Source organism: Dreissena polymorpha, chromosome 5 (assembly GCF_020536995.1).
Source record: "Dreissena polymorpha isolate Duluth1 chromosome 5, UMN_Dpol_1.0, whole genome shotgun sequence".
Lineage (NCBI taxonomy): Eukaryota > Metazoa > Mollusca > Bivalvia > Myida > Dreissenidae > Dreissena > Dreissena polymorpha.
Window position 1 is genome coordinate 71,086,604 of NC_068359.1, and position 15,571 is coordinate 71,102,174.

The 15,571-nt window shown below is 33.7% G+C and overlaps 1 protein-coding gene and 1 non-coding gene across 2 annotated transcripts in view; one reads left to right on the forward strand and one right to left on the reverse strand.

The window, feature by feature from the left end:
* Positions 1-1,677: 1,677 nt before the first annotated feature.
* Positions 1,678-1,746, reverse strand: Trnap-agg (transfer RNA proline (anticodon AGG)). Its single transcript has one exon. It is a non-coding gene; the product is annotated as a tRNA-Pro (tRNA).
* A 2,477-nt stretch (positions 1,747-4,223) lies between these two features.
* LOC127831328 (uncharacterized) overlaps positions 4,224-15,571 on the forward strand; it is a 31,978-nt gene continuing 20,630 nt past the window's right edge. Inside the window, exons 1-5 of the mRNA XM_052356297.1 lie at positions 4,224-4,469; positions 8,194-8,418; positions 9,223-9,472; positions 14,655-14,777; positions 15,171-15,334. Coding sequence (XP_052212257.1) covers positions 4,224-4,469; positions 8,194-8,418; positions 9,223-9,472; positions 14,655-14,777; positions 15,171-15,334 — 1,008 coding nt within the window. The remainder of the gene's footprint in view (positions 4,470-8,193; positions 8,419-9,222; positions 9,473-14,654; positions 14,778-15,170; positions 15,335-15,571) is intronic.

A 15,571-nucleotide genomic window follows, 5' to 3' on the forward strand; every position in this document is an offset into this window, starting at 1 on the left:
CAATCGTTTCATTATCGCTCCATGAACAGCAGGGCTTTCAGGAACAAATGTCCACGAACCAAAATTGTATTAGGATCAACCAGAGGTAAAAGCTTTCAAACAATAACGTCTACTTAATCAATATCAGAGGCAATTAACCGTATTTCTTTGAAAGTTGAAGCACAATTGAATCATTGGAATACTTGTAAGCGAACACGAGAAGCCAATAAAAACAAATAAACAATTTAAATGGGCCTTTTCACAGATTATGGCATGTATTGAAGCTTGTCATTAAGTTGAAATGCTTTATATTGATAAATTTAAACATTGGACCTAAAAATCTCCAGTAAAAACAACAAAAAAAAACAATTAAAAAAAGGAAAAAAAAGTAGCCCTCAACTGGGCTCGATGCACTGACCCCTTGAGTCCTGTAGTACAAAGTCTTCCGCTTAGACCACTCGACCATCCGTGCTCATGCTATGAGCGGATGTACTTTTTAGTTATATAAGCAATTCTCGTAGTTTTCCAAAATATAACGACACTAACAGAACTTTCAAAATCTTTATAATTTTCAGGTTTCCAAATCGTCAAAAGATGCATATAATGGATATTATAGAGCATGATAAATGTTTAGTATAACTATTTCCTCATCAATATCATAACTAAAACGAAAATTTGCGACTCTGAAACTACTTTTTTTAATTTTGTCAATTTTCCAAAACTAATACATGAGTTCAATATGATAAGACACCTCAGCTGTTCATAATATGTGTTCACATACGTCGGACATAACATACCAAAATAAAAATGGAAAACATGTTTTTATAAAACATTGATACTTTTATGCCCCTCATAGTTTTCTTATTAGCGGCCCTGTTGTCTGTGTGAGTATGGCTGAAGTGCATATGTATTGTTCAATGAACTAATAGAACACCGCTTCAAAGTGCCTGTTTTTTATCCAATAGTATTTATTTGTTTTACAATTGTAAACGTTTACTTTCTTACATTACCGAAATTCAATACGCACTTCTTAAACGAGTGAATGTAAATGAATCGATAAGATTGTGCACGCTACCCAGCATTTTTTGAAGTTTCTGTTTGTGTTCCACATTCAAATGTGGCATAACAATTTATTTAGAACGACCATGAATAACGAGTGAGATTATAACATACGAAAACAATGCACGACAACACTGTTCAGCAGTTATTTATAAGCAATAACCCAATGGTAATGAATTGGCTTAATCAATAATGTTTCAAATAAATTGGTGAAACTTCTTACAATTCGGCGTTTTGTATAACCACACCTTTGTCGACGATTAAATAAAGTGTAACACTTATCGAATGCTGTTAACTCTTAAAGGGCCCTTTCGTTTATATCTTTCCGCCAGAAGCTTGCAATTGGAGAGGTTAATATATATATGTTCTGTGTATTTATTCTTTTTATACCACATTTATATAGCGCCCTTTTCATACTCGAGGTGCGCGTTAGTTTAGTTTAAACATATTTTATTGTACGTGTATGTGCGTTCAAAGGCGCTTTACATTTTTTCCCCGATCACTGGGCCATAAGTCGTCCGTTAACATCTTGGCGCAGTATGCAGCCACGGCACATCATATTTCCCTCAGGTACCCATTTATACACCTGGGTGGAGAGGAGCAGATGTGGGATAAATTTCTTGCTCAAGGAAATTCCAGTAGTCATGGCGGGATTCGAACCCGGGACCTCTCGATTCCTAATCCAGCGTCATACCATTAGACCACTGCTCCCACTATTCATCGTCTATACTGCCTCGTCATGGTGTGCCCAATGCCCAGATACATGACTTCTGGGCATAAGTGAAATAAGTGGCGCAAGTTGATGTCAATAGTATATTAAGAATCGATAAATAAAGATAAAACAGGTTCCATATATTCATCGTATCTGTACACGTTTTACAATCCACATGTTTATCATTTATTCTAATCATTTACTTTATTAATACATTATTTATTGTTAAAGGGGCCGTCCAACAGACTTTGGCATGTATTGAAGCATTTCATTAAATGCTTTGTATTGATAAATTTAAACATTTGATCTAAAAATCTCCAGTAAAAAAAACAAGAATACAATTAAAAAAAAGGAAAAAAAGTAACCCTCAACAGGGCTCGAACCACTGACCCCTGGTGTCCTGGTGTAACAAGTCTCCCGCCAAGACCACTCGACCATCCATGCTCATTGCTTAGTGCGGATGTATTTTTTACCAATATAAGCAATCCTCGTAGTTTCCCAAAATATTACTACAACAACAGAACTTTCCGAATTATTCAATGGTTTCGCGTCGCACAACGCTATATATTTTTCAGGTTTTCAAATCGTCAAAAGATGCATACGATGGATATTTAAGAGCATGGTAAATGGTCAGTATTACTATTTCCTCAAAAATATCATTACAAAAACGAACATTTGCGAATCTGAAACAACTTTTAATTTTGTCAATTCACCAATCAGTTTGACGGCCCCTTTAAAAACAACAATGTATGGTTATAAATAGCGTCCAAAGGCACTGTTCGGGTCGTTTAAACGTTTAAAAAATATATTATCTGATTCTCTGAATAACCCGTGCGTCAATGTGCATAATACATATCAAATGCTTTTTTTCAAAGATAGTAAACACGTGGTACACACTACGTCAGCATGGATATATACAACGCGATAATCAATTTAGGGCTGCCACGCCCATAATGTGTCATTATTTAACAATAATACTAATTGCACCATTTGTTAGGAAAAAGTCAGTCAGTCTGTCACACTTTTCTGGATCCTGCGATAACTTTAAAATTTCTTCTTTTTTCATGAAACTTTAAACATGGATAGATGGCAATATGGAGATAATGCACGTCATTTCATTTTGTTCCTACGTCAAAAATTCTGGTTGATATGGCAAAAAATATTAAAAAATAAAAATACAAAATTCTGACAATGGTTGGGATTCACCGGCAGGGGACCATATTGCTTTACAATAGTCTTGTCCTGAATATACCTCGGTTATTCAGTATTACTTCATGTCCGAAATATAACGGCGCCATTATCTCTTTTTTGTATATACTTAATACTAATTATGAAATGTTATACATGGTTTAATTGTTATATAATTATAAAACACGGAAATCCTCTAAGTTAAATCATGGTATTTTGATTTGAACATCGCCTGACAGAACGGTATCATGCGGAATATACATTAATGCATCTATGTAAAAATATATGATTTACGATTTATTCAATTGGGTCGATTACACTGCTAATTGTCAGATAAATTTAGCAATTTAGACAAATAACCTTCTTACTCGTCATCGATGTCATTACCCGCCAATACTTCACGATCAGTTTTTCCGCTAGTTCATTGGTTATTTGTTTATATTTTGATAAAATACATATTTGCGACGACACTTATTTGTTTTTTGTTTTAAGCATGGGAAATAGAATTGTGCAATCTTCATCGCAGAGGTTTATAAATGGTGTTCTTGTCTTTTTCGGTTTACTGCATTATTATTCATGGTAGTGTACGTGTGATTCGATGAATGACGTATTGCAATTGTCAATAGTCTGGCACTCTCAGAGTTGATCATGTGACATCGGTTTCTGCTCCTGGGCTCTCCGATCACATATGTTCGCATTTTGTTTCCAATACTTGGCATTGCTTGTAGCGTATTTAAGAAACAAGAGCGTGTTTAATGCTGAACGGCCAAGTCCATAGACGGACTACAGAATACGCTGATGCGTTATTATAATTGTTCAATAGATGTACATAAACGTTTCTTACATTAATTAAATGCACTGATATTTGTCCATAGTGCTATTCTCTAAAGAAAACGCTCGTCTATATAGCTATTTTGAAAACGACGGATTTAAACGAGAATTATCACGATATGTTCGTTATAAATTCATCGAAGGACTGCTAAACAAACATATTTTTCGCTACATAAGGAAAAACTTATAGCGTAAAAATATTAATATAAAAAACGCACTCAAAGTAACCGCATGTGATTAAAGTGATAGACAAACAACACTAAGAAACTTTTATCTGTTATGTTCGTTTTAAGATATCGAAACTTTTATTTTAAGTTTGTTGGAACAACCACTTAATATAACGTGATTACATTAGAAGTGTTCTTATTTCTTGCTTTTTTCAATAAACACGAACATCTTTGCGTGACGTCGTATAAACAATGTTTTATTGTCTGACAGTAAATACTTTGCGATAATGAGTAACTATAATAACACCAATCACACGAACCCTGCCCCTGACACCGGTTTTTCGTGGAAGACCACGTCCAGGACTGGATGTTCATACACAATCACTGAACCAGACGTGGATACTTCGCTCTGCGGCCGCGGAGGGTCACTTAAAGAGCGCCGTTGTCAGCTGTTTAAATTGACCACGTTGGCCATTTTACCCGGCATAATTCTCATCGTCCGCGATGCGGTGAAGGTGGCAAATGATGTGAAGGTACTATTTAAACTTAAATCGTGTGTTGTTTTTAATAGGGAGTTTTCCTCTTTTCTATTTGCACTGTACTGAATGTGCTCGATAGGTATTCAATTTGGATTTTCAGTTTAGAGACGCAAACATAAATTAACACGTCGATGTAGAATATTAAAAGTATACGTGTGACAGTTTAATACCTTTCTTTTGCGTTATTTTTGCTTTTAATATAACAACTATATAGACTATGGTTATATACTCAATATAACTAATAATTGTTCGCGATGTAAAGAATAGAACAGACCTGACCTTTTGCTAACGTTTATTTATATATTAACACACGAATATTTTAGCCCATCGGTTTAATGCAGCATGGTACTTAAAAAAACAGGCGTAAACAAACAATTATCAAACACAAAAACAATATAAATAAGATTTAAGCAATTATATACACATTTGCCAAATGCGTACATTGTTGATAAGATTATATTTAATCTGATGTTGGGTTTTTCTACATAATAATACATGCGTATTTTAGATGAGGAATTATGCTAATTTTAATACTTTGTTTACTCCACACTTAAACAATAAAGTGTTTACGATTTGTGTGAAAATATGACTATTACACACACTTAATAATAATTCTAGTGGATTATTATCAAACAGCAGACCGATTATTCGAAATGTGCATTTTCTTTATGATTTAAAAATTATTAATAAACGGATATATATGTAACATAAATCGAAGGGATGACAATACATGCACAAATCCGATGAAGTGTTTATTTAGATTTAACTCTGCTAATTAAAAAGTTCTTAAAATATTCTAATAAATAAGATACATTCAGTAACTTTCGAGATCGTAAAATATTTAAATGAATCCGATGTATATGCTAGCCGAATCTCTCCAATATATATTTGACTCTCTTTTCTATACTAAATGTATCTACAACAAACATCTGATCATGGAAATGACCTTGAATATCATAACATTTTGTTATTATATGGGTCCACTTATGTTTGGTTTTTTGCTTTCTTTGATTGTCTTTATTAGATCTAGTACTCTGACCGCTGTTGCGTATGATCTTTGAGATACCGACAATGGAGTATATGTAGCAACCCAATAGCATTCTCTAAGAAACACTATATCGTTTTTGTCATCATTGAAACTGTATGTGATTATACTTATGCGCGTAAAATAACTTATGTATGTGCTTGAAGTAGTTATTTCATATTATAAATTAAATTAAAATTAAATTGAAACTGCATACCTTACAGTGATAGTCCATCTACGTTCAAGTCCACGTTCAAAGCCAGTGAGGCAAGGTCCTCATTGACCGATTAAAAGTTTGAATCTAAAGGACATTTCTACTGTAGTCACAATATTATGGTGGCTTATATAGTCATACCAGTCTTGCATGTTTGCAAGTTTAAAGAAGTTCCCCTAAAACTTTACCACGCACACACACGTTTGTGTATTTCGAAGTGTATGAGGTTCTTCCGCACACAAGGTTACACTACGTGTTGACCCAGAGTGTTTCCCAGTACTCGTTGTTAATCAATATACTAAACTCATTAAGTTGAAAAAATTATAAATTTTAGCTGCACTCCCAGCTATTAAGTAGTTACAGAAATATTTTGAAAGTGTACCGACAGGAAACAACATTAACCCGGTATGGTAACAACCATACAAACCCATATGCTTTAGGCAACGGCGAGTTTATCCAGGCCGATTCCTTGAAAGTTGCGCGTACACACCTCTGCCCATACCGGACAACCAGAATACGCAAACACGAAATGCTAACAAATGCATATACGCATCAGAACGAGAAAAGCGGATGGCTTGTATACGTGTTGATATTTCGTGTTTGCGTAATGGCTGTTTGATGGTTGATTGAAGAAAAATCGATTTTAATTAAAGTACAAACGTGTATGTTTCGCCAAAATAAACAAATACATTGCTTTCTATACACTTCATTGGTACACAAAAGACAGGTACTCTTCTGTGAAATATAAACTTGCATAAACAATATTTACAAACATGTGTTTAGCAACATAGAATTCAACACAATTTTAATTAAGCGACAATGACGTACGCATCATGATCCATTTCTCCTCCATAACACTATCTGCGATGGTTTGGTTTTGTACTCCATGAAGCTAGTTTCGCAAATGGTGTAAACTTGAATAGCGTAAGTTGATATGTGTATTAACGTCATTTCATTATGCCTCTGAAAGTTGCTTTAAACAGCTCTTTTGCATAGTAATTCAATAAGTAATTACGTTGCAAGTAAAACCATTGCTTGAATGTTAAAACATGCTATCTATAAATAACTTCTGTTCGAACTCGAATATAATGTTGGACTTATTGTGAGGTTTGAGCCTTCATACAACGTGCAAGGAAAATACTTGAGAGGATTAATGCAATTTATCTTGTTATAATATTTCTAAATAATATATATACCGATCTTATATTTATTTCCATCGTCATGCAAATAACTGATTTATGTTTTTGTTCTACAACCAATTATGAAATACAATCCGATCAAAGAAAAACACTGGGTTCGTCATATTATATATTGTAATCGCAGCTATGTTTCTTTCATAACATCGTGAAGTTTACAATTCGAGAAACATTGAACATTGTGCCGTGTTAAGACTCTGTTAAGACTCGTGCTACCATTTATAAATGGTATGAATCAAGGAAAAAAGGAAATGTTTATTTTGGATCACATACCGTTGTTCGTTTATATGAAGTATGATTGCATGCGAAAATATCATAGCTATTCAAACCATTATATCATGTTCGCATACTTCAATCACAATTTAAAACCGTACTTACATTAAGTACGCGCTGTATAATATACGACGATTGGATTTTAGTTGAAGTAGCACAATAAGCAATCACAGTATTTTGTTATAGTTCGAATTATAACAGAATAATTGCAGACAATTAATGGCTTGTTCGTTTTTACGGCAAGTAAATCATTATCGTTATCCGTTATGCGCAGTTGAATATAATTACCGGTAAGGTACTAAACGAATTAATTCCCTGAGGTTCGCGGGATTTTATGACCGATAGCTTCAGGCAGAATATCAACTTAAAATTAGTGTTATCAATCAATTATATTTGGTATTATCACTTTCCATTTATAAATGAAAAAAAAGAGACTTAACAGTATATATGTTTGTTTTCGTCATAGCCCTTTTCAAATCTACACGTATCACTTGACATGGTTGGATTATTATAATTAAATTTCAAATTATAGTATCATATATATATAAAAAATTTATAAGGTCATCAAATATGCTATTTTTTTATTATTAATAAAAAGCAATGATCTTGGTTTTAGGCAACGATGGCGTTCTAAAAACTTCAATCAATGAAGTACAATTAAAGAATTAACTCGAAGAGCTTTGAACAGAATATTGATCGCCGCCTGCCAAGCGTTCGAAAAAACTTTCACAATCAAACATTACAAATTCATGTATTGATAGGATTAGGATAATTTATGTAATGTTTTTTATCTGTTTACGAAACTTACACAAACAGCCATGCGTTATCATTGTAACTAAAGAAAAACGCATGTCTCGTCAAACGATTTTCTTTGTATAACATAAATGCATGCATACAACTTTATTAAAATAACATATTTTTCGACCTAACGATCCACCATTTATTTTCATATGTTGCCGAAAAAAACACACATACTACATATGTGTCTATTTTATAACATATAATTTTCAGACTGTACAACAAAACCGCGAGGTCCAGGACAGTATTCGGTTCAGCGTTGAGATCAGTGCTGTTGTTCACGCCATGCAGATAGAGCGGGGGACCACGGCCCTCTACGTGTCCTCCAAGGGCGATCCCTTTGTACGTCCGCGTCTCCTCAACTTTTACCGCGACACAGACATTGCCCTTGGCGGCCTGTCAAAATGGATCAGCATCGACTCGAGCGCATTCTTTCAGGTTTCATAACATTCTGTTAAAATATGGCCATATTGAATCAAAACAACCCAAAGTACAGGAATTAAAGGTACCGTCAACCACTAATTACAAAAAAGAAATGTTCTAAAATACCGTATACTTAACAATTATTAGTTTATATTGATTTAAATATCACGACTGGTATATTACATTACTTAAAAAAGGTTGTTAAGTTTTCATACTTTCAGTATATTCGGTACTTAATTTTACTGGGTACCGTCACCAGGTAACTACCAGTAAACGCCAGTAGATTGATCATCATCGTCTAGTGGTAAAGCCAGAATGCAAATTGTGCATGCGTAGTGAATTGTATACATTTTATATATAAAATGATCTATTTGCGTTATTTTTAGGGTGTATATCGTTGTGTCCCCTATTTTCGCGATGTACTTTCAATTTCAAATCGGGAAATTGTATTACCGCTTACTGAAAATATGAACTTTTTTCAAGCCATGTAATATACCAGTCGTGATATCTTAATCAATATAAACTAATAATTGTAAAAAAGTGTACCTTTAAATTTCCATAATCCACTGGCCGATTTGTAAGTATATATTTTGCTAAAACTTTTATTACTTATTTAATAACAACTCGACCCATGTTGAGCCACGAACCTTCCCTTATCCAATTGCGCTATAAATAAACACAACTCGCATCGTGGTTATTAACGACTCGACCCATGTCTATTCAAAGCTCGCCCTCAACATATTTCAAGTTCATTTATAATGGAGCGTATATTTCCATTGGTTCAAATGGATATGTTGTAACAAAAGTAAATTCTTTCAGACGAAGGCAACTTTTCAGCGCCATATAAGCGACTTCAGATCCGACCTCGACCCCCTAAACGCAACCCTTCGGCAAGTTATAAACTTTTACAGCGATCACATCGCAATATTCATTGCAATGATTGGACGGAGTTTGAACCTGCGTAAGCCGTTGAACTTTTGGGTGGAATTGGCATCCTATCAGAACCTGATCTTGAGTAAGGAACAGGCCGGCACAGAAAGGGCATTGGGAAGCACCTACTTTACACGAGGTAGAAACTTAATTTCATTCACTTTTACCAAGCCTATATGTATTATTATGCAACATAAATGACATCGTGGGTGAATTCCATTTTTTTTTTAAATGCCCGTATTATACTGATGTTGGTAATGCATTAGTTCCATAATATTATAGATACCTGCCAAAGATGTCCAAGTGTATTGAACTACTAAAAAGTTCAAACAAAACCGTATTAAGAAAGCTAGCCATGTTTAGTTTAAAATGCTTCAAAATAAGATAAAATATCACAAGTACATTTCTTCAAATTGTTTAACGAAAAATCGTCCAATTGTATTTTAAGCTATGTTATTCGTAGACAATGTAAAGCAGCATGTGATTAACCTCACTCAAAGTCATGGCCATCAAACGTTCGTAAACTTTTGCAATAATCAGGTTTTAATGACGTGCGGATATATCCAGAAAAGGTTAATGTTAACAGCTTTATTGTAATGTTTCGTAATATATTACATGATTTGTTTATTTCAAAATGGCGAACTGATGTTAATGACACTTCATCACTATTTCTGTACAAGGAATTGAAACCCATCTTTGAAAGATCCATTTACTTAGAAAAATGTGAAAATCCTAAATTCAGAAACATAATAGCAAAATTAAGACTTCTCATGTTCTTTATATAGAAACTGGTAGGCACCACAACATTCCAAGAAATGAAAGAATTTGTAAAGTATGTAAACTTAATGAAATTGAAGAAGAGTTCCATTTTGTTTTGATATGTCTTTGTATGACAATTTTAGATATAAACTTATATTTGATGTTAACAGAAGAAAACCAAGTTCGTTAAAATGTGTACAATTACTGAATGAGACCAGAAAATCTTTATTGATAGGTCTTTCTAATTTCTCTATTAGACCATTTAAACTAAGAGCCGAAAATATATACTATTTAAGATAAGTTTTTCCCCAGAATTGGAATTTTGTATATATTAACTACCCGCATTATTTTTCTCAATCGATTACGGATTTTAACATCCTTTTAACTTTGTTAAAAAATTATAAAGAGCCTTCTCTTACAAATTACATTCTCACGCAAAAAATCATGTATTAGTAAAAATGCATAAACAAAATTGTTGTTATTTTGAGGCATGAGTATGTATGCGCATTTATTATTGCTTTTTTGTTATTTGACGATGAGCTGTATATGCTTAAGTCGTAAATAAACTATCTTATCTGTTCGGTATTATATGCGCATTAAACTCAGAAAAAATACCATGCCCACAACAGTAACATTTAATGTGTATTTACAACATTTTTGTAATAAAATACTAAACTGATACAGAAATCATCTTGTCAATAGCTTCTTAACATTTAATAATGCCCGTTAATATAATTTTTGTTTTGATATGTTACAATTCATTGGCGTTTGTACTACAAACAAGAGATATAATTTGTGCTCATATGTTTTTTTTCATTACACTGTTATTGGTGAAAATAATTTACTCTGCTTAAAAAGTGTATCTACCACTTCTGCTTTGTGGTAAAAAATAACAAGTATGTAAGTCAATTGAAAGATACAAAGATAAATAGCAGCGTACTGCACACTGTTCCTTTTCAATTCAATTTTCTATCAAAATTATATATGCCATATTCACAATTTGCACATTTGACAAAAAACTCTGAACCAGTATACCCCCTTCTAATATTTAGTCTAATTCCAGATCTTAATTGCTCATGACAAATCTTAGTTGATTACAGTATTTAACTAAATTTATTCAATTTGTGTTTAATATTGTTTTTATTTATCTCTGGTGCAAAGTTTAACATGAATGTTTCCTCAATTAAGAAACAAGATCAGTGCATCATGACATACTCCGTAAAACATGTATTTTAAAATTAAGTTTAGTTTAAATCTATTTATTTGCGCTCGATTGCATCGAAAGCCTCAGGCTTATAGAAACGCTCTCGAGTCCGTCTCCTTGATCTGTTACCAGTACGTGGTGTCTTTGGGGAAGATCTAGAAAACGCTCCCGAGTGGGGATCGAACCCGTGACCTCCCAGTCGCTAGGCGGACAACTTATCCATTACACCACGGCGACCTTAAATTAAGTTAATGCACTTAATAATAATAAACATAATGATTGTTCAATTATAAGGTCAAATGCGTGAGTCAATTGAATCGTGTCATATTACAATTAAAAACCTATAATGAACCAAAATAATAGTCATTCGATGTTAATTTAATTTTGCCAATACCTTAAGTGATGCTTATTTAAAACCCAATATAGTTAGTTACAGTAATTAAGTTAAATATGTGATAGTTAATGAGTTCTTTGGATGCTTTATGCAGATAATATTACTAACATGTTTTATGCAGATGAAAGTAGTAAAAGTGGGCTTACTCAGTATTGTAGTAAATAAGTGTTCGAAGTAAACATGAATAAATCGTCTATTGTTATGTTTATTAATTATCGAAGCGATTGTGCTAGCATATTGGATACGTTGTCCATTAAGTTATAAGGTCCCTGATCCCCACTGGAACCTAGTTTCAGTTCTCTAAATCATCTGTAAAGAATATCTATAATTTAAAATAGGGCCGAATAAACCTCTTTGATTTGGGGTTGAATAAGCCTGCAACCAAACGACCCATGTTTGAGGCCGAGGCTGAATGCGCCTGCTATACTCTGTAAATAACAAGTATTTGTTCTACCCAGAAAAAAAGTATTGAGTGTGTAAGTAAGCCTAAATCTTTTAATGTAATCAATCTAAAACAAAATAGTTTTAATAAATTATTTAATAATTATTTGTTTAAATTAACATTCTGGATTTCTGCACAATTATTTACTTGTCCTGTATATAACTTCCGGTCTAAACTCTGTTGTCAATGAACTAAGTCAAAAGCACCATAACTATGAAATGCTAGTATTTTGCAAATTGAAATGTTCCACAGAAATGATGTTGATGATAATTCAGAACGATGATGAATGAAAACAACACTATTCCACTGTATAACCTTGATACAAAATGAATGTCTATACGTTTTGCAATTAAAATCTTCTTCCGCTTTCTTTGTTTTGAGCGTGCTCGTGATTAAAACATTTCCTCTGACATTAGAAAATTAGAATTGCGGTGGCAATATTTATCAAAGCGCTGAAGGCACTGTAGGTGTTCGCTGTAAAGTATCGTCCTTGATTAGCTTGTGCGCATTGCACAGGCTAATCAGTATGCACAGGCTAATCTAATTTGACATGCATTAAAGGGGCCTTTTCACAGATTTTGGCATTTTTTAACTTATTCATTAAATGCTTTATATCGATCAATGTAAACATTGGATCGTAAAAGCTCCAGTAAAAAATCAAGAATAAAATTAAAAAAAGGAAAAGAACATTGCCCGGACCAGGTTTCGAACCAGTGACCCCTGGAGTCCTGCCAGAGTCCTGAAGTAAAAACGCTTTATCCTACTGAGCTATTCCGCCGTGTACACATACTGAACGTATTTTATACATTAAATAAGCAATCTTCGTAGTTTCACAAAATTTAACGACAAAAACAGAACTCTCCAAATTATTCAATCGTTTCGCGTTGCAACGCTTTATAATTTTTAGGTTTTAAAATCGTCAAAAGATGCATATAATGGCTATATTAGACCATGGTAAATGTTCAGTATTACTGTTTCCTCACAAATATCATAACTAAAACGAAAATTTGCGAATCTGAAACAACTTTTTTCAATTTTGTCAATTTACCAAAGCGTGAAAAGATCCCTTTAAGCCCCGTTTTCCCTGAAAACAGCCAATATGTACAGATTTCAATGATAAACACTAGACTGGCCAATCTCGTCTTACAAGCTGTTAAACACTATTAGTCATATAAACCCTCTGCAGTGTACCAGTGGTGAACTTTAAACAGGCAATTGTGGTTATCTTTCCTAGCAGACGCTCTATATAGCATTTGTCGTCTGCTGCAACAAACAGTGGTTGTCTTTCCATACCGTACCTAAGGCTTTCTTAGCACATACCGATTTGCAAAATATGGTCTGTAACATTAGTGTGAGCTCACACTAAAATAGTTAAACAAAATGGCGAAAATTAAACCAGAGATTTGTTTATGGAATTAATAGTCTGCTGATCCAGAGTGTGTTACCGGCGGTTACATTCCACTATGCGCGGTTTCGACACTTTGCAGTATATCGTGTTTATATAACCAAATTACCTTGAAGGTTACTGAACCTAAATTTACGCAAACTAATCAAGGTTTTAAGTGACGCAGGTCGTTAGCACAACAAATAAGTAATTATAGCAATACAACATCGGCAGAAATACACAATTATAAAATCACAAAATTTCTCCTAAATACATCACATAATTTATAAACAGACATGGTAGCACACATTTCATATTAAAAGTAATCATACATTAATATATAAGTGCATACTATAAGATATGTCGATCGAATCCAGCTGACTTTGGGACAATTATTATTTCCTGCAAACATCGTACATTCTATGCAGGTGTATGTATTTCATGTGTATGTACGTAACTTAAACCTGGACTACTTGACAGTTAAATATTACAAGACAGCATATTCTAATGTGTGACTACTCGTTAGCTGGATGCATTTTCTTACTAGACGTATAACATATTTTGTGCTACATTTGGGATCTGTTTCGGATTTGTTCCCGCTTAAACGGAGCTGTAATGAATTGTGTTACAAATTGCGATTCCGTGTTTCAACTGGATATATATTGATTAAAGTATAAAACAATTACTTAAGCTTAAGCTAGTATGCCATGTACAAGATATACCCGTTGTTAGCAATCATAACAAAAAGCAAAACCATTTCAAAATGAGTTATTCGTTTCGCCTACGATGGCCCAGGTATGAATGTGTATGTTTATGTTTCTGAAACTTAGCAGGGCTTTAGTGTAAACTTAATACTGCTACATCTGTGTTAACGTTCTTCCCTATACAATTCTTTATATTTTTCTTAGTTTTAACGAGTATTAGCAGGCATGTATTTAACGTACATGTTTTTCTCGTCTTTCCCGTCTTAAAAACGAATATGTTTATCTGTTAATATCCAAAGACATATACACAAATATCAATTTATTAGTTTTTGTCCGTTGCCCACTCTTAATGACATTTGTTTTGCACATAGGTAATTTGAAATGCATGATCAAGTAAAGATGTACACAAATATCTTATAATTCTCTTCTTTAAGGTCAACTTCCAGGCGATGACCTCTTGTGGTACAACGAAAAGCGCGTTCTTGGATCTTACTTCCTGCAGCAGAGCCGCCAGTACTCCGAGTTCACAGACTCAAGAATAGAGTCCATGTATGACGGTATGATATACGGCGTGCATAGTGCATTGACTGGCATGTTCATGTGTATGTAACTTGCATTATTTGGTTATTTTATATACTCTAAGGTAAATTATGCGTAAAGTGATTCTAAATAAATCTATTGCAACTATTTTGTAAGACATTGCAATGCATACTTTTAAATTAAACATAGTTAAAAGGGGATGCAGATGCAATTAAACAAGTTAAAGCGTCTACATGTTTGTCATGCAGTTAGTCTTTAATAGGGAATGAAAGTCAAAACAAAGAAGTCCGCTATGTACGTGAAGTAGCAGTGGAAATGCTGGTAGGGATGTAAAGAACGGGTTTACAAAACACACAGTGTTTGTTTCTATTAATAGTACCATTCAGACTGTAGAAAGCAGTTTAATTCAGGTACTGATCTGATGACCAGAATCACCTTGATGCAGCGACAGATTCTAGACAACGCAGTCATGACGCCTTCTGTGGTGGCTGGGGCTGTCTGGTTTGACAATATGACGGAATATATAAATATCCTGAAAAGTGTGCACGACAGTCTTGCAAATAGAATCGTACATGTGCGTATACCTTTTCATTGACTCTATGTTGATCATAATATGTGACTAATTTTTGTTTTCTTACACGTGAAATTTGACTTCAGATAAAAGCTCTCTAAGTGATGTTTACATTCGACCAGATGTCATCATTGTAATGTATGCACATTTACTAAAAGTGACACTTCAGCTGCACACACAGGAGAGACGGCATATAAAAACATAACCAGGAATATTTGCGACGGGTTCAGATTTTTTAGC